At 39.4% G+C, this 27,415-nt stretch overlaps 1 protein-coding gene across 8 annotated transcripts in view; it reads left to right on the forward strand.

Annotated features, from left to right (window-relative positions):
• Positions 1 to 27,415, forward strand: part of PAM (peptidylglycine alpha-amidating monooxygenase) — a 224,126-nt gene that overhangs the window by 60,530 nt on the left and 136,181 nt on the right. For all 8 annotated transcript variants that reach the window (XM_034774559.1, XM_034774560.1, XM_034774561.1 and 5 more), the window contains exons 2-3: positions 22,764 to 23,269; positions 24,541 to 24,661. In XM_034774559.1, the coding sequence (XP_034630450.1) occupies positions 23,178 to 23,269; positions 24,541 to 24,661 (213 nt within the window). In that variant the 5' untranslated portion in view covers positions 22,764 to 23,177. The remainder of the gene's footprint in view (positions 1 to 22,763; positions 23,270 to 24,540; positions 24,662 to 27,415) is intronic.

The raw sequence follows: 27,415 nt of genomic DNA on the forward strand, positions 1-27,415 counted from the left end.
TGCTTTGCAGTGTGCAGTTGGCACTGTCCACTGCCTTCACGTATTTGTTAACAGTTCCTGCTCACCCGTCTCTCCTGTCCAACTTGGTGGAAGACATAGAGCAAATGATCAATGATGTGTTTCTCCTCCTGCTCCTTCTTGCGGGACAAATGTGTGCACATTACAGGTACACGACCGGTGAGAATCTTGGGTGAATGGACTTGGACCTTTCTCACAAGTGGAAGACAGGTGACCAGGATGGTGACTGATCCACTGTCTCCCCATGACACAGATACCAGGAGACTGCCAGTGTTGTGAGAGTCCATGGATGGACTGCTGCTTCTAGACCAGGAGAACCCAGCACGGTGTGGTGGTATCACACTGGGATGATGAGCAGTGGCTGCAGAATTTCAGAATGAGGAAGCAGATGTTTCTGGAGCTCTGTGAGGAGTTGGCCCCAACCCTACAGCAGCAAAACACCCTCTTCCCTAGACCCATACCGGTAGAGAAGCAGGTGGCTATTGCCCTCTGGAAACTGGCAATGTCAGACAGCTACTAGTCTGTGGTAGACCATTTTGGGGTGGGAAAGTCCACTGTTGGGCTTGTTGTGGTGCAAATTTGTGAAGCTGTCAATATTCTCATCTATAGTCTGGAAGCGTGTGTAATTCTATGGACAAGGTAATGATAGAAAGGTAAGGGAGGTATCATTTGTTTTGTAAAAATCTAGAGAATCATAATTTCAATGGTATCACCCTCTGCTTCCTAGCAGGGGGACTTGCACCCCTACCTTCCCTCCTGGCTCCCAGCTTCAGGTTCTCCGGTTGGTGGAAATTGTGTTAAGTGTTGTGGAAATGGGTCAAGTTGCATATCACTCAAAAGTGCTTTCTGCCTCAAACACAGTGGTACCAAACATGACAAACCTAGAACAATTATGTAGATAGATATTCAAGAAAATGTTTAAAAATAAATGTTTAACTATACTTTAACTCAGGCATGTCACACATGCAGTCCCCACAAAGTTAAATTGTGGTCATTGACGGACAGTGCTGTATTATCAGTTAATGCACAGAACATGATACCTCATTACTTTTTATAATGTTACAGATTGCTATAAAGGAGGAATACTTCCAGCTGATTTGCCATTATTGGTTAAAATAAAAAAAAGAAGCAGCAGCAGTTCAGTGGTATTGATTATCAGCTTTGATAGTCATAATGAGCCATTGGTTAAGACTGTCCAGCCAGAAATTACTGGAATTCATCCACAAATGTATGCACATAGTTACATAACATACATTACATTACATTACATTACATACAATCCCATAGTAATGTATTATAGACTCCTTGTTTTTACTTTGGTCTTGATCATTTTTAGGCATCAATGGGGAGATGAGTACTGATTAGTAGCTGAGTCTTTGGAGAACACTAGCATGAAGAACCTGGTTAAACACAACAGTTGGTGGCACCTTACATGCTATAAGAAGTGCACCCATAAACTGAACTTGCCAAGGCAGGAGAGGAAGTACATCTAGCATCAGAAAAAAGTTGAAGATGCTGGGATAAGTGCTAGTTCTGTGAGAGACTGCCCTTATATTACATTCTATGGCCTATGTTTGGAGAAGAACACCTGCTTTTTCTGTTGTAAGTCAGAAGCCTGAAGGCATCCATTAACCACAGTTTCAACATGGGAGTGAAAAACTGTCTGAAGCAGTCAGTCTTAGTGAAAATCTATGAAAAGTAAATTTAAGTGGGTGCATTGACCCAAAAGATGCATACAACATTGCATATTACGAGTGCTACACCAAGAGTGTATGTAATGTGTTCCATCAAAAGGTAAAAACAACAGAAATACTGATTTTACTTCTGCAAAATGTGTGACTCAACTAGAATTCATAAATTGCCGTGTAGAGGCTCTAATGGATGGGAAAGTGGTGGGAATGGCCAATGTGGAGGCTAAGTACAGGGAAATATGTGCTTTGAACAGGAATGAAGAGGAACAAATGCTTAACAGAAAGGCTCTTAAAGCACTTATTGAAGATGAGCTGTGGGATATGAATGAAGTTTTTAGAAATCCTATCTGCAGAAATGAATCACAGTGTATATTCTTAGCACCACGTCTTTTGCTGCTTTTATCAAAATTGGGAGTAAAATGCTGATGTCAACAGTAATATGGATACTCTGTTGGCAGCTACTAAATTTTTATGGAAATGTAGGCATGTCACTGTTTGCTTGTCTCCTGGTCACATACAGATCTCAGCATGATATTGATCTATGTGAGAGTTGGGAAAGTATGAGTTCTCTGTGGTACCACAATTGGTGTTTGAATGTGACAGAACCATGCAAATGTGCCAGGTGAAAAGCAAACTAATGCATATCTTGCATGGTTTCCCTAAGTTAGCACCTATTGACAATATGGCTGGTATCTTATGCTAGCAGAGGCCTTTCAGCATAGCAGCCATAGATGGTATAGCTGAGGTACAAGCTCTCAACAAACCAGAAACTGTTAACATCTATTGAGATTTGGCTGGACACCTCATGATGTGGCTACAGAGAAAATATTGGACCTATGACAAAGTCCACCTCATGTGTGACATGTATGGAGACGACTCAATTAAAATATTACCAGAAAGATGAGACTCCTTGGTATTGCACCTGTCCAATACAATATCATTGACTCCATGAACATCTCCAATGTCACGGTGAAGATGCTATTGTCTCATAGTCACACGAAGGAAGAGTTTGCTGCATACCTTGCATTAAAAAGCCTGCAGCATGCTATGAATTGCTCAAAGAATTCTGTCATATGGCAGAAGCTTTAGAACATGATATACAAAATTGCATATGTAGCTCTTCAAATGAATCTATCTTGATTAGTTGTCCCTATACTTCTGCTAACTTCAATCCTGGACCAGTCTAAAGTAGACAGTCATCTGTGCTACCATGGGAATTATTTTTATGATATGAACATATGTCCATCAGGACTGAAATGAACTACCAATAGTTTTCTTTTATTAGCTAAGACAGAATGTTAACAGAGTGAAAGTGCATTAACACTTTGTGCTCATCCAGCCTTCTGAGCAGGTTTTTCATATACCTTTTTCCTTTCATAATGTAAAACCAACTCTAATATATTCAAGAGCAGAGTCACTCTTACATTTTGCTTCCATGGATTTAAGAACATAAGAATGGCCATACTGGGTCAGACCAAAGGTCCATCCAGCCCAGTATCCTGTCTACCGACAGTGACCAATACCAGGTGTCCCACAGGGAGTGAACCTAACAGGCAATGATCAAGTGATCTCTGTCCTGCCATCCTGACAAACAGAGGCTAAGGACACCATTCCTTACCGATCCTGGCTAATAGCCATTAATGGACTTAACCTCCATGAATTTATCTAGTGCTCTTTTAAACCCTGTTATAGTTCTAGCCTTCACAACCTTCTCAGGCAAGGAGTTCCACAGGTACTTTATTTTAAGTATTTTATAGAGGGTAGACTTCCTTTAAAAGACCATGCTAATCTTTAGTTTTGGGATGTGTACTTTTTGCTCTGAGTTAACTGATTCCTGTCCATTGTAACCCCACCAATATACACAGGCCTGGCTTTAAAATTTTGGAGAGGACCAATGAGTTTTGTGCATGCAGTAATGAATGAACTTTGGGAACGCCTAGAATTTAAGGTAATAGTAGGCAACAAGTTGCCTGTGGTGGAAGTTTTACATGACTCGGTCTAGCAATTGGCATGAAAATATATCCATTTTCAGAATGCAAGAAACTTAAAAACTGGCTCTTAATACTAGGATTAGCCTTTACTTTTAAAGTTTTCTAAAAATCGAGATGTACTACATGCTTTACACGCAGAGATGTATTTGGGGATGTTATGGATTCTTCTGTTAAACTGACTTTCTACTGTGTGGTGGGCCATGGTAAGTGGGGGCTAGTAGATTGAGCAAGGTAGAAAGTGGAGTGGCCTTCTGTCATCTCTTGTCCCTTGTCTTACATCTGAAAAAATACAGGGTATAAAGAAAATGTGAAAATAAAATCTCAGAAGATGAACATTATTGTGGTGTGTACCTAACTAGGTAATAGTTATACAAAAGTTTCAGCTGTCAACACTTAAATCAGAGTTTTTCTGCCTCTTGGGTTTATGCAATGGGAAATTAGATCTCATTTGAGCTGCTATTCAAGTGAACCGGGAAGACTTTCCTATCCTCAAAAAAAGTTTCATTTCTTCCAGGTAAACATTTTAAATCAGATTTCCGTCCGATGCCAAGCTCCGTTTAAATCCCATTATCCAGATGAAATAAGCTACCTCCCTCGTTCCTAGGTAGAGTTTAATATGATTAAAATCCATGTGTTTTTTCCTCAGCTACTATATTTCAGGTGCTGCCTGTGATTCTGTCCATCTGGGGACTCCATTATATGCACAAACAATTTACAGGTTTCACTTGGAAAAACAAAACACTCAGCACTTATCAGGCGGTAGCCGTGTTAGTCTGTATCTAGAAAAACAACAAGGAGTCTGGTGGCACCTTAAAGACTAACAGATTTATTTGGGCATAAGCTTTCGTGGGCAAAAACTTCACTTTTTCGGATGCATAGAGTGAAAGTTACAGATGCAGGCATTATATACTGACACATGGAGAGCAGGGAGTTACTTCACAAGTGGAGAACCAGTGTTGACAGGGCCAATTCAATCAGGGTGGATGTAGTCCACTCCCAATAATAGATGAGGAGGTGTCAATTCCAGGAGAGGAAAAGCTGCTTCTGTAATGAGCCAGCCACTCCTAGTCCCTATTCAAGCCCAGATTAATGGTGTTAAATTTGCAAATGAATTTTAGTTCTGCTGTTTCTCTTTGAAGTCTGTTTCTGAAGTTTTTTTGTTCAATGATAGAGACTTTTAAATCTGTAATAGAATGACCAGGGAGATTGAAGTGTTCACTTACTGGGTTTTGTATGTTACCATTCCTGATGGAATGGTATGCCCAAATAAATCTGCTAGTCTTTAAGGTGCAACCAGACTCGGCACTTAGTTCAGTGAAGTTATGTTTACTATTGAATGATAGGCACCAACTGATTGGGTGCTCTGGAACTCAAGCACCCCTTGAAAAAATAGGGGGAGCACAGATTAATCTTTTGTGGGCCCCAACACCTGGACTGTGGCTCCGCCCCGAGGCTCTGCCACTTCTACGCTCCGAGGCTCCGTCCCCATTCCACCTCAAGGCCTCTTCTCCCCAAGGCCTCACCTGCTGCTCTACCAGGTGGGAGAGGGCGGAGAGGAGCACCCAGCGGCAAAAAGAAAAGTCAGCACCTGTGCATTGAACAGTCTGCATTGGTGTGTAAGGGTAAAGAAGAGAAGGATAAAAGGTATCCTTTCTGAGAATACAGGTGTACAACTGGGTACATTGCCCAATGGAGATTATTTTAATCTGATTCACAATTTCAGGGAACGATCTTCAGTGAATTTGAACCTCTGCTTATGTGTTAGAGCCTAATCTTATAGCTGTGCTGCACAAGTCCATTGATTAACTAGGTAATGGGTATTACTACATTGCAAATTCAGTGATAGCTCGGTCCTGTAAATAATTCAGCAGATAAATCTTTTGTTTTTATTAAAATCCATAGAAATTACCCAACCTTAGAAAATCTTAGATCTAAGTATCTTATTTATAGCTATAGCAGATCTGGGAAACCAAATAGTATCATATTGGCATTTTAAGACTTACAGTTTACTATTATTCTTTAGGAATTCATGAAACTTAAATCCACTTAGATTTCTAAAACTAAGATTAGATTTTATCTCATAGCACTACTATTGTATTTCTTCCTTTTTCAGAAATGTAGCTTGCTCACTTCTGAACACTGATATATAATTACCTATGTGCCTGATTTTAAGTGTTTGTTTGATAAGCCAGTCATGCTTTGTGTTAGGAAATTGTATCTGAACCTTTTAGAACTTTTCCCTTCCCAACTTCAGTCTTGACCTATTTTTTTAAAATTAGTTACATCATAAAAAATTTATTGATGTCAGTCCCTTCCTGTCTAGCTTATAAAATTATATATATTCCTTTTTCTATGTATAGGCTATCTATAGCTAATCTCTCTTCATAACCCTAAAATTCTAAGTAACTGTTTTCACTTGCATTTCCAGGTTAAATTTTTCCTCTTTGTCATTATGGTGTGCATCTCTCACTCATGTTCCAAGCAGATAAGACAAAACTGAATGCTTTGCATTCATTTCAAGAGGGTGGCAAGATGAGGATGTTGTACTGTTTAAATATATACAAGAAGATGGCAGCAGTCCTCCATAAACATACTGCATAAACCTGGAAATAAAAATAAGAATTTGTTATATGATGTGTAGGTTTTTCCCTGCTCTGAGTTTCCCTATTTTTATATATCTTCCCATTTATCTCGTTTAGATCACAGAGGAGATTTCTTGTGGGTTTCTATTTTTTTTTTTTTAATGTCTACTACCTCTATAAACTAAATAGAAGGGAAAATCAAAATTCTTGTCTAAATCCCATTGGAAGTAGTTGCCTTTGTTTATGCAGAGGACAAACACATTTGATGTGCTATAACAGTTTCTTATTTCATTTAATCTCTGTTTTCACAGACTGCTTTTGAAATAATGATGATTTTCTAAGGAAGCTATGAACTTTATATTCCTTTTATTTTAAAAACATATAAGGCCAATCAGCACCTGGTGGCTTGCTGAGTAATAGCACGTGGGGAGAACATGTTTCAGAGCAGCTTTGGAACTCTTGTGCTTTATGCTAGTTGGGAACATCCAAAATACATTATGAACCTATTTATCTGCAAACAGGAAGGACACAACATAAACTTTACTCTTGATATCTGTGTCCACTGGATGTAGAAAGGTTAGTGTAACCTTGAAAAGAATTGTTGTTTGTGACCTTATTATTGCAGATTTGTGCTGTAGCAGTCTTGTGCCCTGCTTCTCGTGCCTTGGGACACTTGGCAAACTATTCAGTAAGGGGTACAGGTGTACATCCTGGGGTCAAACATTCTGGAATTGAGGGTATAAAACCCTCATGCCATTACTATCCTCAATGCCTTTCCTTCTGTTAGCACGGTGGATCTTGGTACTGACCCCAAAATCTGTTTGCACTGAATTACTAGTGTAAGAGTAAGCTGTTTCTTAACATTTGATCTAAAGACCACATCTGTAGAACAACTACCTCTTTCTAAGGACCTGCCCTTTGTTCTTCTCCTGAGCACAGAACTATTGTCTCAGAAGGGCGGGAAAGAACTCTTCCTAGTTTAATAGATGTTTATCTGATAGTCCAGTTTGTGAGTTATTTGAGCAAATTTCGCATTTTTCTGAGAGAGTCATATATGTTTTAGAAATATAGATCCCTTCCACTCAGCATTCACATACTTTAAGTAGAAGTATATACAACTTTTGTAAAAACATTTTTTCATATCCTTAATGTATTTGGGGTTATTTTTGCTGATGGCTAAAAAACATACTTATCAGCCATCTCTGCCTGCCGTATCCCTGTTTATGGAGGCTCAGTCCTACTCATTCCTTAGTATTATTATCTATGTATCTTTGCTCAAATTTTGTAAGCCTATAAAAGTAGGACTTAAAATCTGTTCCTTACAAGATTCATGAACGCTTCATCTGAGCCTCTTCATTCTTGTTCCCTCTTATTATCCATCATTCAAGGTTGGTTTCTTAAGTTCTGTAACATAAGACAGAGTTTCTGAGCTGCAGACGTTGCCAGACATTTTTGAAGCAACTTCTCTTAAGGATAACATTGTTTTTAGACCTCACAGTACTGCCAAGTTTAAGCATTCAAAAATCATGAGTAAGAATGAGATTTTACAAATTCATCTTGGATTCTTTTTATTTGCTGTCTGTTCTTTGAGCCTCTAGGATTCGTGTTTTCAAGCTTTTCCCCACAACCACGAGAGCTAGAAACGTCATTTGTTTTAAATGAAACTGAGATTCTCATGTAGTAACATGACGCAGGAGCTGTGGCTTTAAGAAAAATCCTGAAATATTGTGAGATTCATTTACAAAAGTTGGTCAACATTCACTTCATCCAGAAGTTTTTGACTACAATAATATCCAAATTTTATATCAATGACCTTTATATGAAGTTTGTCTATATTTTTATTTCCCTGAGCTTCTTAATAGCAATATGAGTATATATTGGATGTTAGATGGGCAAATAGTTGTTCGCTAGAACGAATGAAGTTGTTGATGAAGTCTCCTATTTATTTGTCACTTTTGATACAAAGATTAAGGGACCAAGTTATTTAAATTCAGGTATTAGACTAAAATTAATTAAATTGGGCATTCATCTTTGTTAGAACATCGCTGCCATTCCTTACCTATTCTACTGTTGTGATGGCAAGCCTTTGCACCTTTTAATTACCAGTTTTGCATAGTTGAAATCTGTTAAGCTGACACATGGAGTTCTATTCAGATTCATGAAGAATTCTCTCAAAGTTGAGTTCAGAGTGGTTGATCAATTTGTATTCTTTGCTGCCTTTAATTATAATACACCCAACTCTCCACATGGGGACTATCACTCTTGGTTCTTCTATAGTGTGGATTTGCAGAATTCCTGTGTCGTGAAGGAGAAAGTTTATTTAACAGCATAGGCGTCGACTCTGTGGGTGCTCCAGCACTGGAGTGGGGGTAGGGCGGAGGCGGAGCAGGGGTGGGAAGAGGCAGGGCTGGGGCTTGGGTGAAGGGGTAGAGTGGGAGTGGGGTCTGGGGTGGACGGGTGGGGGGGTCAAGCACCCTCCGGCTAGTGAGGAAGTTGGCGCCTATGTTTAACAGTATATGCGTAGTTCTAATGTATTGTCTCTCCAGATCTGTGCTTAACTTAAGCCCCTTCTCCCTTATGCATCAAAGATTTAAGGGCTGTATCTGGAGTTCGAAAGGAATTGGAAATGATTAGAGGGCAAGCACCTGCATTCTTGATTCCATAGTGCTGGATCTGAAGTACAAGTGTATGAACTCTTTTTTTTTATGGACCAGAATGTCTCTTGGACTGCAGTTAGTTTCTAGCTGTCCAAATGAGCAATGTTGAAAGGAAAATGCTTTTTTGGAAGAATAAAGTAAGTGCATGTGTGCTGCATATTTTAAATAAATCTTTCTTTACTAGTACTGGCCTGAAATGTAACTTTTCACAGCAAGAAACAACTGGTTTAATATTAATATACCAAGTTAAGAATTTAAATCACCAACTGTGTTGATGGTGCTGCACAAAATCAAAGAATGTTATCTGCTTTCTAGCAAGAGGAAAATTCTTTGATCCAGTACAGTACAGAGAGAGTGAGGATATAAATTGATAATTCAAGTACAGTATAGGCTTTTGATTGAAAAAGTAGTATAAAGTATACAGATAGTAGAATACATAAGGACAATATGACTAGAAGTTTCAATAACTGAATATTTGGAATCCTGCACTCAAGTGAGATGCAAAGCACCAGTTATAGAAAATTGTATTTATAAATGTTCCTCTCATGTGATTTAATATTACACTTGCATACTTAAGAAATTTTTAAAATACTAGTTTTAAATGATCCTAGACAAATGTCCACCTTTAATGGGTATTAAATTAAAGTACTTGACATATTGGTAGGGCCCTACCAAATTCACGGTCCATTATGGTCAATTTCATGGTCATAGGATTTAAAAATTGGTAAATTTCACCTTTTCAGATGTTTAAATCTGAAATTTCAGTGTTGTAACCGTGGGGGTCCAGACCCAAAATGGGATGGGGGGTGAGGGTCATGGGATTGCCACCCTCACCTCTATGCTGTCTGGACTCTGAAGGCAGCAACCATGGAGCTTCCTGCAGCTGCAGGAGGTTCCCAGAGGTGGGTCTGGTCTCCCCACCCCCTCAGCAGCTGTGCAGGGGAAGAGCAAGTCCTGTCACTCCCCTGCCCAGCCCGAGCTAGGAGTCCCCTTTGCTGGGGCCCTCCAAGCACCACAGGGAAGATCAGATCCAATTCCAGAAGCCTCCTACAGCTGCAGGAACCTCTGAGGCTGCTGCTCAGTCCCAGAGAGTATCCCATTCTTGCAGCAGGGTGAGGCACCCAGAGGTGCCTTTGCTGGGGTGCTTCTAGGAACAAGGGGACATTTGACTTATTTCACAGTCTGATGCATTTTTCACAGCTGTGAAGTTGGTAGGGCCCTACATATGGGGATGGCAACGCAATTTGCTCTAGGGAAGTGGTGGTAATGCCTATTTTAAATTTGCCTAAACACCTTCTGTTATAAAAATTGTGACCTTCTCGTAGGAGATCTCTGTGATGGTTCTCAGGGCACTCTGGGCTGTGTCTCACCTTGTTTCCCCTGGCCTCTAGTGTGAGGGAGTCTTGCCTGTGCCTGGCTGGATGTCAGCTCCCTAACACCATCAGCCTTTCAGCCACTCAAGCACTCAGCTCTGGGCTATGCCTGCCCTGTCTTCAACTTGCAAGTTTATAATAGGCACATCCCAGTCCAAGAATCCCTTTGAAGCATTCCTCTGTGATATCTAGCCCCTGATACTGGGCTACTAACAGATAGCTCAGGCCTTGGCTACACTCGGGAATTCACAGCGCTGTGAAGCGCGAGTGTAGTCGTGCCGCCAGCCCTGCGAGAGCTCTCTCGCAGCGCTGTAAGTACTCCACCTCTCCGAGGGGAGTAGCTTGCAGTGCTGTGAGTGAGCATGCAGCGTTGCAGGCTCTGATCATACTGGCGCTTTACAGCGCTGCACTCGCTGTGCTCGGGGGGGGGGACGTTTTCACACCCCTGAGCGCAGCAAGTTGCAATGCTGTATAGCGCCAGTGTAGCCAAGACCTCAGATCCCAGTTTACCTTAAATCACTGTTGATGTAAACCAGACAGGACGTGTGAGCTCTTACAATGCAACAATAGTAGGTTTGTTTTAAAATATAAAGTAACTAGAAATAAGAGAGAGTGGTGAAAGCAAATGGTAACAAAACAAAATAATAAAACATCAACCTGAGTCTACACCTATTAATAATTACCTTTCCTAATAAAGTAGGTTTTCCCCCAAAAGTTCAGTCTGTTGAAGCCTCTGACAGTTTTCTATTGAAACTCTTAGTAGCATGCAAGATTAAATAGTTGAGTCTTGCATCACATTGTGAACTAAACAGGATCGGGTAACCACTCCCCTTGCCTGAATGGACCATCACCAAGAAATATTATCCCCGGCGACTAATTTAACTTCCAGAAATGGAGACAATTTCATCTTGGGTGTAATTGTCATCTTTCACCTGGCATCTCTTTCACAATCTTAGATTACTTGTTGGAATTGAAGACATCAGAGGGCTGTCTGAGTTCCATCAAGTTTCACTTAGATCAATAACAGCTTTGCACCCACCAGTGGGTTTCTCGATTTTCTTTTTCCACACATCCAACCACAGCAAGGTTCCTGAAAGGTCTTATGAATCGCTTTCTGCAAATTAGAGATCTCCGTCTTGTTCTTAATTGTCTTATGAAACAGCCATTTGAACTATGTTCCATGTGCTCGCTGTTACATTTGTCTATTAAGAGATCCTTTTTGATGGCCATCGCTTCTTCCCAAAGGGTTGGTGAGCTTGAAGCTTTAATGGCAGTCCCTATTCACTGTGTTCTCTAGGGAGAAGGTATTGTTAAGACCACATCCCAATTTTTTTATGCAAGGTTTCTTCTGAGTTTCATGTTAACCAGACTATTCAACTTCCTGTTGTCTTTCCAAAGATGCATCAGATTATACAGGAAGCTACCTTCTATATACTTGATGTCAGGAAAGCTCTAGGCTTTTCCTTGCACAGAACCAGACCATTTAGAAAGTCCTCTGGGCTTCTTACGTCTATTGCAGATAGGTTGAAGGGATCCACTCCAAGCAGACACACACTAAATGGAACTCTGGGTATATTTTTACCTGTTTGTCTCACGTCCAACTTCCTCTACAAGTGACTGCATATTCTGCTACATCAGTGTTTCTCAAACTGGGGTTGCCGCTTGTGTAGGGAAAGCCCCTGGCGGGCCAGGCCAGTTTGTTTACCTGCCCCATCCGCAGGTCCCCGTCCCATTGGCCTGCAGCAGTGAACCGCGGCCAGTGGGATCCGCGATCGGCCGGACCTGTGGACAGGGCAGGTAAACAAACTGGCCCATCCCATCAGGGGCTTTCCCTACACAAGCGGCGACCCCAGTTTAACAAACTCTGTACTAGATCTCAGTCTACATCTGTAGTACTGGACTCTGTTCTGAACCTCCTCCCTCCTTAGGGTGGGGTTACTGCTTGGAAGTTCCTTAAAGTGGGGCACTCGTGGAACATCTCAAAGAAATCCAGGTACTCCACAAGGTGAGCAACCTCTCCTTCTGGTAGTTTAGATCCCAAATCTATTCATATATCCACATTGCCTCACTGAAAGAACCAGTTATTATTATTATTGTCTTTGTCCTTAGCTTTGTTGTGTGTTATATGGGTAGCACACTGTTTCTGTGTGTGTTATGCTGTTCGATATTTCTGTTTACCTGCCTCATTTAATGTGTTACCATGTCTTCATTTCTACACACCATCCAAATTCTAAACATGACACTCATCGTTGTCATATCTGAGTGCTTCATAAGTACTAATGATTTTATCTTTATAACTCCCCGGAGACAAAAAGAGAGGGACTGTGTGTATTATCCCCATTTACCAGGTGGGAAAAAATTGAGAAAAAGACCAAGTGACTTGCCTGAGGCTGCAGAGTGATTTAGTGGCAAAACTATGATTAGAACTGAGGACCTTCTGACTGCCCACCCCATTATAGTTTCACCCTGCCAGGCTACCCTCCTGGCAGAAATACTGAATATCCACAACTTCCATTCATCTGTGTTTCAGTTGCAAGTGCTCAGAACTACTGAAAATCTGGCGTAAAGCATCTCAAGTTGGGCAGCTAGAAAACAAGGAATCACAATTAGTAGGCGCCTGTTAAAATTTTGGTTTAAGTTGCTTGCCTGGTATTGCATAGGAATCTCTGTCAGAGACAGGAATAGAGGCCAGTTCTCTGATGGCATCATAGAAATATAGGGCTGAAAGGGACCTAGGGAAGTTGACTCAGCAGCCCCTGCACTGAAGCAGGACCAAGTTAACCTAGACTATCCCTGACCATGTTTGTCCAACTTATTCTTAGAAATCTCCAGGGATGGTGTTCCTTGGAAGCCTATCCCAGAGCTTAACTACCCGTATAGATAGAAAGTTTTTTCTAATATCTAACCTAAATCTCCCTTGCTGCAGATGGAGCCAAGTACTTTCAGTGGACATGGCGCACAAATGATCATCATCCTCTATAGAAAACTCTTAAACATATTTAAAGACTGTTATCAGGTGCTCTCTCGGTCTTCTTTTCTTAAGACTGAACACATGTCCAGTTCTTTCCTCATAGATCAGGTTTTCTAAACCATTTTTTATTATGTTAATTTCCTCTGGATTCTCTCCAGTTTGTTCACATCTTCCTTAAAGTGTGGTGCCTAGAATTGGATGCAGTATTCCAACTGAAGCCTCACCGGTGCCAAGTAGAACAAGACAGCTACCTCCTGTGCTTTACATATGACACTCTTGTTCATATACTCCAGAATGATATTTTCTCAGCTGTATCACATTGTTGCCACATGTTCAATTTGTGATCCACTATGACCCCCAGATCCTTTTCAGCAATCAGTTTTATTCCCCATTTTGTAGTTGTGGATTTGATTTTTCCTTTGTAGTACTTTGCACTTGTCTTTTATTGAATTTCATCTTGTTGATTTCAGAAAAATTCTCCAATTTGTCAAGGTTGTTTTGAATTCTTATCCTGTCCTCCAAAGTTCTAGCAATCCCTCCCAGCTTGGTGTCATCTTCAGATTTTATAAGCATACTTTCCACTCCATTATCCAAGTCATTAATGAAAATATTGAATAGTACTGGAACCAGGACTGACCCCTGTGGCACCTCACTGGATACGCACTCCTAGATTGACAGTGGACCATCGATAATTGTTCTTTGAGTACAGTCTTTCAATCAGTTTTGCCCCTATCTTAAAGCAATTTCATCTAAACCATATTTCCCTAGTTTCCTTATGAGAATGTTATGTGGGACTGTGTCAAAAGCCTTACCAAAATCAGTATATCATGTTTATTGCGTCTCCTCCATCCACTAGCCCAGGAATCCTGTCAAAGAAGAAATTGGGTTAGTTCGGCATGATTTGTTCATGACAAATCCATACTGACTATTCATTATAATCCTATTATCCTATAGAGTTTTACAAATTGATTGTATAAAAATTTGTTCCATTATCTTTCTCAGTATCAATGTTAGGCTGACTGGTCTATAATTTCTCATGTCGTCTTTGTTCCCCTTTTTAAAGAAAGTTACTATATTTGCCCTTCCGCAAACCTCTTGGACCTCACCCATACTCCATGAGTTCTTGAAGGTGATTGCTACTTCAAGTACCCAAGATGGATTTGTTCAGGCCCTACTGACTTGAATGTATCTTATTTAGCTAAATAGTCTTTAACCTGTTGTTTCCCTGTTTTGGCTTGTGTTCCCTTCCCTTTGTTATTAATATTTATTATGTTAAGTATCTGGTCACCATTAACATTTTTAGTGAAGACTGAAGTAAAAAAGGTATTAACTCAACCTTCTTGATGTCATTAGTTATTAGCTCTCCTCCTCCTCTGTGTAGAGAATCTACGCTTTTCTTTGTCTTGCTCCTGTGTATTTATATAACCTCTTCTCATTATCTTTTATATCCCTTGCTAGGTATAACTCATTTTGTGCCTTAGCCCTGCTGATTTTGTCCCTATATGCTTGAGCTGTTCTTTTGTGCTCCTCTTCAGCAATTTGTCTATGTTTCCACTTTTTGTAGGATTTCTTTATAATTTTCAGGTCATTAAAGAGTTCCTGGTAGACCCATATTGCCCTCTCACTTTTCTTCATATTTCTTCATCACTTCAAAATAGTTGGAAGATGTGCATTTAATATTGTCTTTTTGAGAAACTGCCAACGCTCCTGAACTGCTTTATCTCTTAATATTCTTTCCAAATGACATTACCTGCTCCTGGATGCTACGCAGATGAGCAGTCTTCTCTTGCAGCTCGCTTTCGTGCTTACTGGGGGACTCCAGTAATGGATACTTCTCACATTAGGAGTTTTCCTCTGCCTGGCTTTCATTGGTGGGGACATGCAGACAGCATTCCCAGCAAGTCAAGACCTGGGACTGGTGGAAGCCTGTATGGCCAGGATGCCAGTCTGGCAGGGACCCCATGGGGTGCAGGCAGAGGAAGGGCTAGCAGTAGTGTTGGCGAGACAACCTTTCCCTCCCATTGTGGGTTCTTCCTCATGGAATGCCTGCACATTAATGACAGGAATTACCCTTCTTGGATGGTATTAAGCTGCCTTAATTACATGACAGTCTTTCTCTTCTCGTATTCCCCAACATCATTTTCTGCTCACCTTACAGCTTTTAGAGAAAAGAGGCAGGAATCCTACAGACAACACCCTCATCATTCACTATATTATCTGATTCATTCACTGAACACCATCTATGCTGTGATTTGAATGCTAATGATCATTCAATTAGAGACTGGCAGAATGAGTTCATGGTGATAGAATTAAGGTTGCATCTTATTTCTGACATTCTCTGCCCTAGAGTCAGACCCCTAGTCCCAGTTCTCAAGGTAATAAAGGAGAGGAAACTAAATTGACAGAAATAAAGAGCAGCACCAGCTCCTCTGTCCTGCCTCTGTGTGCTTCCCAGAGACTGAACGAAGCTTGGATCTCTGCTTGCTCCTTTCTGGAAGCTGAGGATGAAAGGTCTTTTCACCTCCGCAAGCTGGGCTCTTCTGAATTGGGCTTCTCTCTTTTTAAGTGTCCTCCTCCAAGACTAGCATGTTTCACAAGTGAGATGGAGCAGGGCTGTCTGAGCCCAAAGCTACTCTTTAACCCCTTCTTGCCTGGTGCAGGGTTTATACCCCCTGTCACATGCATAATCCATTGTAATTGTTTTCCCTGTGGTCAATTATTTACTTAGTTTTTCCTTTAGTGTGGGTCTTAACACACAGAAATAGAGGAGAGAAAAAGGTTATTTAAAGGTGATTGTAAATCCACAGAGACTAGAAGAGGACTCAGACATGTTTTCCACAGTACTGGAAACTGTTCCTAACTATTTTTTTTTTTTAAATTGACTAGAATTCCATTTGACTGTTTCTTTAAGAAGACACTTCATTGAAGAGAACTGAGAACTCTGTAGCCAACAAACTGAGCTCCTTTTTCAATTAAATTAAATTTTACAAATATGTCTTTCATTTAATGGTTTTAAAGCATTATTAAAAAATTATAAAAGCTCCTTTAAGATACAGATAACCAAGTCAAAAATGGAACTATAATGACTGTTAGGTAATTGTAAAAAACAAAACATGACATCACAATGCTTTCTAAAGATGGTCTACAAAGCATAAGCACTAACTGTCTTTGAAATAAGTCTTATGCTGATTAGAAAACTGTTACACACTTGGTTAGAGTCAGCACAACAGTATAATTCACTCTGAAGTATGTAAGAATTTGATCTTACGGGTTACTTAATTTTATAAGCTATAAGATATTGTACACAATTTCATTTTTATTTTTTCTTTACATATATTAAAGCTAATTTTGCACACTATTTCAAAATGTATGAACTGCATAATAAATATGCTTTTTGCCAATTGGATTATGAAGGTCAAATGAAAGAAAATTAATGTTGAGTTGTGCTCTATGCACATAATTTGTGTAATGTTGTTTGTTGTTTTTCTCCCCCTTAAATGTGGACATCTGGAATTTTAAATTCTCTTTAGGGATCCTGCTGACTTGTTAATCATTTTTGTGCTTTTTGTTAAATGGAGGATTTCTTGCATGTTTCCTGCTGGGAAAATGGAGTAGCTTTAGAACAGGACATAACTGGATACTGTACCTATCTGAGAAGTCTATTGCATTATCATCAACCAGTAAATGCTTTCCAGTGCTGTGTGAAATTCTCTTGAGGACTGTAGAATGCAGATTCACAATTTAAAGGGAAGAGATGATGTATGCTGTTAAAAAGGGGTGTGTTTTGTCTTCTTGGGTGAAACCCACAAACACTGAACTTTCTACATATGGTGTGAAGTAGGAGATTATCTAATGATATTGGTCAAACATTAAAGCTTTCATGAAAAATGTGTTTGGTAATGTTTTCTGTGGGGATAGGCAAAGAACAGAGACATTTGAAGACCAAGGAATACACTTAATTGAAAGTGTATCATTGGTACACTAGACTTTATATAGATACAGATGTGTTATGAATGTAATAGAGGTCTGAATGTAATAGAGACTACCAGCCTCTCTTACATTTCATATCTGTTTGAACAGACTCTGGCTGTGTTGGTTCATTATACCACCGTAACATAACAGAGTTGAGAATGGCTTTCTAGGGGGAGAGGATCTACAGTGTGGGCTGAACAGTTCTAAGAGATCTTAAGAGTAGCAAAATCTAACAGAAAAGTCTTGAACTGAACTTGTTTTGGTTCCAAAACCAAATGCCAGGAAGGGATGGGTCTTTACCTCTGCATAGTGTGGATTTTGTTTTAAAGCTAGTTGAGAGGCACCTACTCATACAGTATTATAAAATTCAAAAAGAGCTTTGAGAAATGGAAAATGCTGTGTTTTGCAAAAGTTCATCCTATTTTGACAGATAAAAAGCTCTGGAAGACCAGAAAGAATGACCCCCACCCGTCCTCCAATAAAAGTGTGTGAGGTGGCTGGGATACAGATGCAGTTGAATAATTTGCAACTGGCCATTCTGCCATCCAACCATCCTGTTACATTTTATAAAATCCCTTAATTTCACAGCACCCCATGTAGTAGGTGTCATTCAACACCCACTTTTTACTGATGCAGAAACTTGAGTTGCACAGGTTAAATGCTTTGTCAAAGATCACATGTGCAATCTGTGGTGGAGCTGGAAAAAGAACCCAGGTGGTCTCACTCAGTCCTGTATGTTTAAAATTTATGAAACAAGAAGACAAATAGCATTTGTGAAAGAAAAATTAAAAACTGGAAACGGGCACTATGTAAGCTTCCCAGATAAAGCTTTATCGGTCCACTGAAACCTTGACTGTGGCCATTTGCCTCTCTTCCTTGCATCCTTGTCAGAGGAGAGATTACTAATTGCACTGAATTGTTTGGTGTTTTTGTGCTGTGGATGAAAGGCTCTAAGTGCTAAATTGAGACTACCAAACACTTGCAACCCTTTTTCAGACGTGTTCTTGCGGTCAACATTGAACTATTGGAGTGACAGAGTTCCTGTCTGCATTTCCATTCTTCAATATTGATAATTCATTCCTTCTTGTTGTTCCTCTGAACTGCTTGCTTTGGGTCCTTATAAACTTGTATTCTGATAATATTGTTAATCTGATTTGTATTCTATTGTTATGGAATTCTAGCTTCTTGGCCACTTTTTCAACTAGGCTGTCAGGGCCTCATCCTCTTCCTCCTCCTAGCTGCTCATGACTGTTCTTCCACTCTCCCACATTCCCTTTCCTGCCCTAAATAATTATCATTTTCCTTTATATCCCTTGGGCTCTAGTTTCTCTAATATTATTTCCATCCTTTTACTTCTTTTCTCTTGCGCCCTGTGGAGCACCCAGTGCAACTTAGAAGCAAAATCACAGTTATCAAGATGTGCATATAATGAACCTAAGTAACCGTTTTCAAAGTAGCAGCCGTGTTAGTCTGTATCCGCAAAAAGAACAGGAGTACTTGTGGCACCTTAGAGATTAACAAATTTATTTCAGCATAAGCTTTCGTGGGCTACAGCTCACTTCTTCAGATGCATAGAGTGAAACACACTCTATGCATCTGAAGAAGTGAGCTGTAGCCCACGAAAGCTTATGCTGAAATAAATTTGTTAGTCTCAAAGGTGCCACAAGTACTCCTGTTCTTTCTAAGTAACAGTATAATCTTATTATTGTATCCCTTGTTCTCATTTTTCTCCCTCTTATTGGCTGGTACTCTCACTCATTGCCTCATCTCTGAAATTAGACTGAAATCTCCTTAGGACTGAGCAGTGTATCCTATTTGCTTTTTAAAGTAGGTAATACACATTAGGGTGTGTGTGTGTGTGCGCGCGCCTGCTAAGGCCTGATTTTAAACATCAACTACACAGTTTGTATGTCCAGTTATGACACTTGTGCATGCAATTGTGCCAATTTATTGCAAGTTTCTCTCTCTCTCTCATTAGTAAACTATATAAACATTGGATACAGATGTAATTGTCTAAGTCACCACTGATTTAATTTCTTAGCTTTGTTAGATCAGGGATCGGCAACCTTTGGCACGCAGCTCGCCAGGGTAAACACCCTGGCGGGCCGGGCCAGTTTGTTTACCTGCTGCGTCCACAGATTCGGCCGATCGCGGCTCCCACTGGCCGTGGTTCACTATCCCAAGCCAATGGGGGCTGCGGGAAGCGGTGCGGGCCGAGGGATGTGCTGGCCGCCGCTTCCCGCCACCCCCTGTGGCCTGGAGTGGCAAACCACAGCCAGTGGGAGCCGCGATCGGCCGAACCTGCGGACGCGGCAGGTAAACAAACTGGCCCGGCTTACTGTTACCATTAACAGTAAGTTTATCAGTAGTCTCCTCTAAAAAAGTTGGATTCAGTTAATGGATGGATATTTATGATAAGAATTGCTGCACATAATCTCAAATAATGTTTTAGTAAAAATTACCAAAGATTTGTTTCATAGTCGCTGAAAAATACTTTGTCAGATTTATATTTAATGAATTTGAGAATAATTTACTACACTGTAAGATTATGCAAATGAAAGTAAATATATTCCTTATTTCTGCTTCTAAGTTTTTTATAGCTCTTGTGTTGTACATATATACTTATAGGGTGTTCACCTTGTGAAAGTGAAGGATAACATTTCTTTGTCCATTAGAACAAGTTCTGGAATTATATGTTGAAAACATGGTTGTACTGAAAACCAAACAAAGTTGATATTAAATACATGGCATATTTTATTCTTATATTTGAAGACAATGAGGAAAATTATACTGTTTCCCCAATATGATACTTGGGTTTTTTTGCTCTCTACATTGTACAGTCTCATAAGAATGACCATAATGGGTCAGATCAAAGGTCCATCTAGCCCAATATTTGGTCTTCCAACAGTGGCCAGTGTCAGATGCTTCAGAGGGAATGAACAGAACAGGACAATTATCAAATGATACATTCCATCATCTAGTCCCAGCATCTGGTAGTCAGAGGCTTAGGGATAGCCTGAGCATGAGGTTGCATCCATGACCATCTTAGCTAATAGCCATTGATGGATTGTCCTCCACGAACTTCTCTAATTCTTTTTTTAATCTAGTTATAGTTTTGGTTTTCACAGTATACCCTGGCAATGAGTTCCACAGGTTGACTATGTGTTATGTGAAGAAGTGCATCCTTTTTTTAGTTTAAACCAGCTATCCATTAATTTCATTTGGTGACCCCTAGATCTTGTAGTATGTGAAGGGGCAAATAATACTTCCTTATTCACTTTCTCCACACCATTCATGATCTTATAGATCTCTATCATATCCCTCTGAACTAGCAAACCAGATATAATTCGATAATAGCCAGCTAGGTGCATTCCAACTTTTTAAACCCTTTCAAGTCAGGATATTAGGGTAACATGGTTCATTTCTTTAAATGTTTTTGCCTCTAGCACTCAGATTAATTATATGGAGAATATGTAGCACATTGCAGAAAATTCATAAAAATAAAATAAATAAAAAGCCCCAAATGTTCACATCAGTAACTACTGACATGACAACATTTCTTTATCTTGAAAAGCTTCAGTAACTGGGATTCTGAATAAGTGTGCTTTTTTTTTAATGTCCCACTCCTGTGGGTGGGGAAAGTGCCATAATGGTTTCTCATAAAAGATTCTTCGTTAAACTTTGAATTTACCCATTTTGAGGAGAAGAGATGATCGAAACTTGCATTTCTCTTCTCCTCCATGTGATCACAAACACTGATGATTCTTTTAAAGGCTGTCTGATGTACATTGTACTAAAAGAGAATTCTCAGCCAATCAAAGTGCCAGGATGCTGTACAGTTAGTGACCCATAACCTTATAATTAACATTTAAGTGTACAGTAATCTGCTCTCTGTTGAGGGCTTGTCTCTCATATGTCCCTTATTTTGATAGTTGTTGCTCACTTTAGTCCCAGAACTCCCTGTTTTCCCTGTACCGTGCTACCACAGCCTCCCCACATCCCTACCCTGTACCCTGCTCCTGCACACCCCACCCACCCCCATACTCCCCCACACTCCCTGTACCCTGCCACTACAGCCTTCCCACCCCCAAAACCTGTCCACATCCACACCCCCACACTTCACCCACCCCTAAACCTCCCAAACTCCTGCCCACATCAGCCTGCCCACATCCACACCCCAGTACCCTGCCACTACCGCCTCCCCACCCCCAAACCTGTCCATATCTACGCCCCATACCCTGCACCCCAATACTCCGCCCAACCCTGTACCCCGCTCCCCTATTTTCCACTGTTTTTAGTATTCCCTAACTTTATTCTTCAAAATTATGTACATCACAAATAAAGAATCATGAAACTAAGGTCAAGGACAGTTACTTATTGTCTGAATATTGAGGACGTTTTGTCCCACTCTTGGGCCTTGGCAGGTTGAGAGCGAGGGGTTGAGGTCGTATACGGTTATTTCTCAGTAACCATATACTTTGTATAGTCTTCAAATGAATAAAATACATGTAAATGAATATTATGGTTAAATTATGTAATTTTTATATTTTCTGTGAAAAATGGAATGCAGTTTACTTTAAATACAGTAATTTAAGTTAAACATTTCATTTTAGACATTTTATTATATTTAACATTTTATCTTTATTTGGTTTCTTTAATCACTGTCTCTGGTTGCTGGCAAAAAAGTTAATTTATCCTTTCAAATTTATTTTATAAGAAACACCGGATCATATTTCAGAATCTTTATACGTTATTTAGAATTTGATGTTTGTATTTACTGCTGAAAGTGAAATTTTCAAACTGATTTTTTCCCCTTCCCTTTGGAACTTTGGAGAGAACTAGTCCATCTGCAATACCACATAGATTATTTGGTAGTTTTGTTTCTTAAATTTTAAACTTTTTGTATTTATAACATTAAATTAAAACGCAGAATCTCATAAATCTGAAAAATTAGATTCCAACAGTTTTAAAGCAGTGAATGGAATAGCACCTAAAGCTAAAGTTTCTCTAGTTTACAAAAGACTAGAACACCTATTTACTAGTTGAAAATAGCATGTTCTGCTATCACATGCTTGTTAAATTATTTCCTTAAAATAATTCTTAATTAAAATCCCTTGATGCTTGTCATGTGGGTTTTCCCTCAGCAATGCATTCAACATTGTGTGTGTGTGTGTGTGTGTGTGTGTGTTTATATATAAACATGCTTTGTCCTTTAAAGCTTCTTTCCTTACCTCATATGCTGCTGGGTCTAAGCACTATTTATTTCTCTTTTCACATGCTACTTAGCCATCTTCCATTTGAATAACTTTCCCAATATATAGTGTAGGAATTGCAATAGTTTTTGTGCATTTATGATGATGGAAGGGCAGTAAGAGACTTGGTGCATTTTTCACTGGGTTGGGCTAAAGCTTATGAAAGTACTAATGTATTAAAAAGCGTCAACAGGGATTTGCTAAGGACTAATGCTGTAATGTGTTAGTCATCCTTTATCTGCTTCTATTTTTACAGGTTCTGAAGGATGACTGACGTTGGTTTGTGTGATGCCACTCGGAGCCTTTGTCACTGTGGACTGATAAGTAACCTGCAGGTTTAACAGTACAGCAGGGGGAAAAGCATCAGGAATGCCACTTGCTTCAGCTCCTTAACTGGACAAAAGTACAGTATAGCTATCTGCAAAGGGAGAGTCTTCAACTGATTTATTTTTTGCAGCTAATAATAAAGACAACTTAACAGCATCCACCTTCCTGGTTTACAGTGCTTCACCTTCCAAGACAGATGGTGTGTCAAAAGCTGTAAGATGCCTGCCGAACACACAATAATGAAGTAGTGAGCTGCTGCTGCCTAATTGTCAGGAACACAGCTGACAGAGCTGCACTACCCTTTTTCTGCTCCCTTAATCGGTCCAGGAACAGCAGGGTGGACATGGCTGGCCTCATTAACAACCTGCTGATACTGTTGCTTGTTTTTCAAAATACCTGTTTGGGTTTCAAAAACCCACTTTCTGTCTTTAAGAGGTGGGTTATGCAGAAAACATCTTTTGGTATTTTCAATGCATGCTGCTTAGTGATGCTATCACTTTGTCTAATGAAAGTGTTATAAAGATTAAAAAGTATGTACTAGCTAAAAATTATTTACAGAGGAGACACGTTTTAGTGTAGCTAGCTTCTTGAACTGAGATTCTCTGCAGAGTTTGGAGACACACTCTTTTGTTGTATTTTGGAGTCTTGAAAAAGAAGAATCTGTTGTTGACCCCCCCGTCTGTTACTCTTTGAAATGTGAATCTGCCTTGGCAATATGATTAATAAGATTAAATAATAAAACAATAACTTAAGATTTGTGTGTAGCTCCACTGATGTACTTAACACATAATATATATTGTGCCTGTCCCCATGAGTTTACTAGCTAAACTGTTACTTCTTCACGAGATAATGTCAACTAGTTTATAATTAGGGATCTGGTGTTTATTTTTTTAGGTCTTGAATACTAAATTTATGTAGATAAATTTGGTGGTTGAATATATTATGCTATATTTTCTTATGGGCTAATACAGTGGATTCCCCCACACATGCAATGTACTCTCTGTAGTTACCACATCACATTTATCAATTGATATATTTAGAATTTACATTACATTAAATGTTTTTGTCATGCAATCCCCATTAGTAAAAAGTTGAATATTTGCTTTGTTTCTTTGGTTATGTATAGCATTCACTACAACCGACTTAACTCCCACATACTAAGTTGTAAAATTTACTGGTAGGTAGTCGGGAGACACTGTAGGCAAATACGTATTCAAATATAATAAATGAACATCTCTAGAATCTAAAATCGGAAAGATTTTGATTTTTTTCTGCCATGTTCAAACTGAATTCTATATCAAATATGAACTTTAAAAAAGTGTTGCTGTTTTCCCTCAGCTGATAACACTAGATAATATATTTTGGCATATTAAGAAAAAATGTCCATATATGTCTGTACCTTAAACTGTAGTTCATATAAAGAGCTTATTTTTAGTAGTAAACTTTTTTTGCTAGTACTTCATAGTTCAGTCTGTTTTAATGCGTCCTATGAACACCTCCAAAATATTCAGTAACTCCTTTTTCAAAAAATCATAATGGAGTTAAACTCCCAAATTACATTGAAAATCAGTGGGAGTTGGGTGTCTAATTCCCTTATGATCTACTGATAATCCCAGTTTATACATATTACTTTTTTTTTGGTAATATAAAAATACAAACTCTTGATCAGTAAACTTGAAACCATTTTTTAATTTTCTTCCCTTAAGGTATAAAGATACTACTAGATCTCTTTCAAGTGAATGCCTTGGAAACAACAGGCCAGTGATTTCTCTTGGTCTAACTGATTTTGCATTGGATATTCGCATGCCTGGGGTGACTCCTAAGCAGGTGAGAAAAATATTGTATTTTATTGTCCTTCTCCATTACACTTTAAAACCTGAGAAAATGAATTTTGCTTACAGCATTAATAATTATTAATAATAATAATAAAAAGCAACAGGCTAAACTTTCTACTCCTTTGAATACAGACGGAGCTATAGATTCCTGCAGGAAGAGTCTAAAATATTGTATAAAATAAGAAATTATAACTTTAAAATTACATAAAATTTTGTCATTTGATTAATGTTACTTAGATTATATTTCTTTTATAAACTGAATCCCTAAAGTCTAATTGTTTTGTGTTTTCAGTAGAATAATATTCACAGTGATGCAGTATGGATTAACAAAGGAAAATGACTCTCTCTTAAAAAGAAAACCTCTCCAACTGTGCTTTAACACATTTGTTTATATAGGTATGAGGTTCTAAAATTTGATTGCACCGTGACACCTCCCTTCTGACAACAAAAATTACTACACGACCCCAGGAGAGGGGAGCCAAACCCAAAGCCTGACCCCACCGCCCTGGGCGGGGGGCTCAAAGCTGAAATCCAAGGACTTCAGCCCCAGGCAGGGGGCCTGTAACCTGAGCCCTGCCACCCACGGCTGAATCCCTCGGGCTTGGGCTTTGGCCCAGAGTAGTGGAGCTTGGGCTTCCGCCCAGGGTGGTGGGGCTCGGGCTTTGGCCCCAGACCCCAGCAAATCTAAGCCAGTCCTGGTAACCACATTAAAACAGGGTCCCAACCCACAGTTTGAGAAGTGCTCATATAGGTAACAACTAGATACACTAAGATACACCCATTGGCTCCAGTGATGGAGGGGAGGATGCCCAAGAGGCTCAGGTTACAGGATCTAGCCCTTAAATTGCTGTTTCAAGCAATTGTGCCAAACAGAAAGGAAATCGAATGCATACAATGCACAAACCCCCATTTGTGTTGCAATATTTATGACACTAAAGTCAGTTCAGGAAAACTACCCTAACATGTGGTTCATTGCATAGTTTTCTCAGCATGATTTTCTTATCATTTCCTGGGCAAAGATAGATTGATGTGATAGATTGTTGGCAGGGAATACTAAAAAAACTAATATATAAATCTTTTTTAAAGTACCTTATTTTTAAGGTGCATATAAAATAGTCAAACTTTCTACTGTCTCATTTATAGTTAGTTCATTAAGCATGATAAACTGTAATTAATTATTTTTAGCAGCCATGCAGTGCCTGGGATTATGTCCTTTATTAAAAGGTAGTACTTTTCCTTTTGAAGGGCTGCAGAGGCATGAGAACAGGATGTTGTGCTGCAGTAGATGACTCATTGTTGCAGATAGCACTTCTAGAAAAACTACTGAGGAAATATAAGGATTTCAATTATTGGGGAGCATCCCCTTGGAGCATGTAATTTTGAGCCAGCTGTGACATTTTAATGATTGAGAAACAGAAATAAAATTGCTTCTGCTGGAGCCTCTTGACTGCATAAAAAATAATGTAAAATCTTCTTTTGGAAGTGGGGGGAAAGTGCTTGAAGAATTCTGAGGTATATGTATGAAATTTCGCAGGTATTTGCTATCAAAGCACAAGACCCATTAGTCGAAGATGTAAACAATGTGACTACTTTGTTTGTTTGAGCTTTACTTTGCTCATCTAAAATCCATTAATGTTAATGGAGAGAGAGTAATGATAATTAAGGTTAAGATTCTGTCACAGGTATTTTTAGTAAAAGTCAGGGACAGGTCCTGGGCAATAAATTTAAGCAAAAAAAAAAAAAAAAAAGAGAGAACCCTACTCCAGTTCCCAGACAGGCAAATGAAAATAAGTAAAGATGTCTGCCATAACTATATTTAAAAGAAACAAAGAAATCCTTTAGAGTTCGGAACAGAAACTTGGTCTTGGTCTTTGATCAGAATGTCACAGATAAACTTTGGTATGTTCTTCAAGAGATAATGTAGGAGTCACCGTCCCCAGACTGAGAAGGTCACTCCAATCTGCTCAAGGTTACTGTGTGGGATGGTTAGCAGCAGCTTTAACTCCATTAAGCTCAGTTGCTGTGACAGGCAGAACACTGGTGGAGGGTAGAAATCTGTTCATTGCATAAGTGTGGGGAGGGGAGCTATACAATGGTCTCTTTGCTGTCTTATGCTCTCTGTCCTCCAAGTGCAGGAGACTCTTGCTCCTGGCTGTTGATTGATGTGTGCTGCTTAAATGTGGCTCTACTGGAGACCTCTCTATTAAAACCATTCATCTTGATGGATAATTTCAGCTGCCATTTATAAGTATCATCATTTCCCATCCTATAGGGGTTAGAGTGGGAAGAAAAAAAGTGGTGCTACTTTTCTAAGCTCCACCCATGTGAGTTGCCAAAATGAGATACTACTCATAGTGGATCGGGCAGATATTCAAAATGTAATTGTGTTCTTGCTTCATTCCTTCTTGATCAGGAGGAAAAAATAAGTAGTGGTGCCTCTCAAACATCACCTTTCTGTGATGCCAAAATGATACTTCACTTGCAGTAATGTCTGCAGCATTATGATCCACCATCTTCCTCCTTACACAGGGAATTAAATAATTAACAATGTTAACATTTTAAGTTATCATCAGGCATCAATGAGATGTATAGGGGCAGTTCACACCTCTCTAAGCTGCTGTTACGGGCTCTCTGTAGACTTGTCTCTGCTTTGGTTACACAATGGCTCACATTCTTGTGGGTTTTTTCGCAATCATAACAGACTTTCTTTTAAAAAAACGAAAGTGAGATTCAGGAGGGCAAATTA

Source organism: Trachemys scripta, chromosome 6 (assembly GCF_013100865.1).
Source record: "Trachemys scripta elegans isolate TJP31775 chromosome 6, CAS_Tse_1.0, whole genome shotgun sequence".
NCBI lineage: Eukaryota > Metazoa > Chordata > Testudines > Emydidae > Trachemys > Trachemys scripta.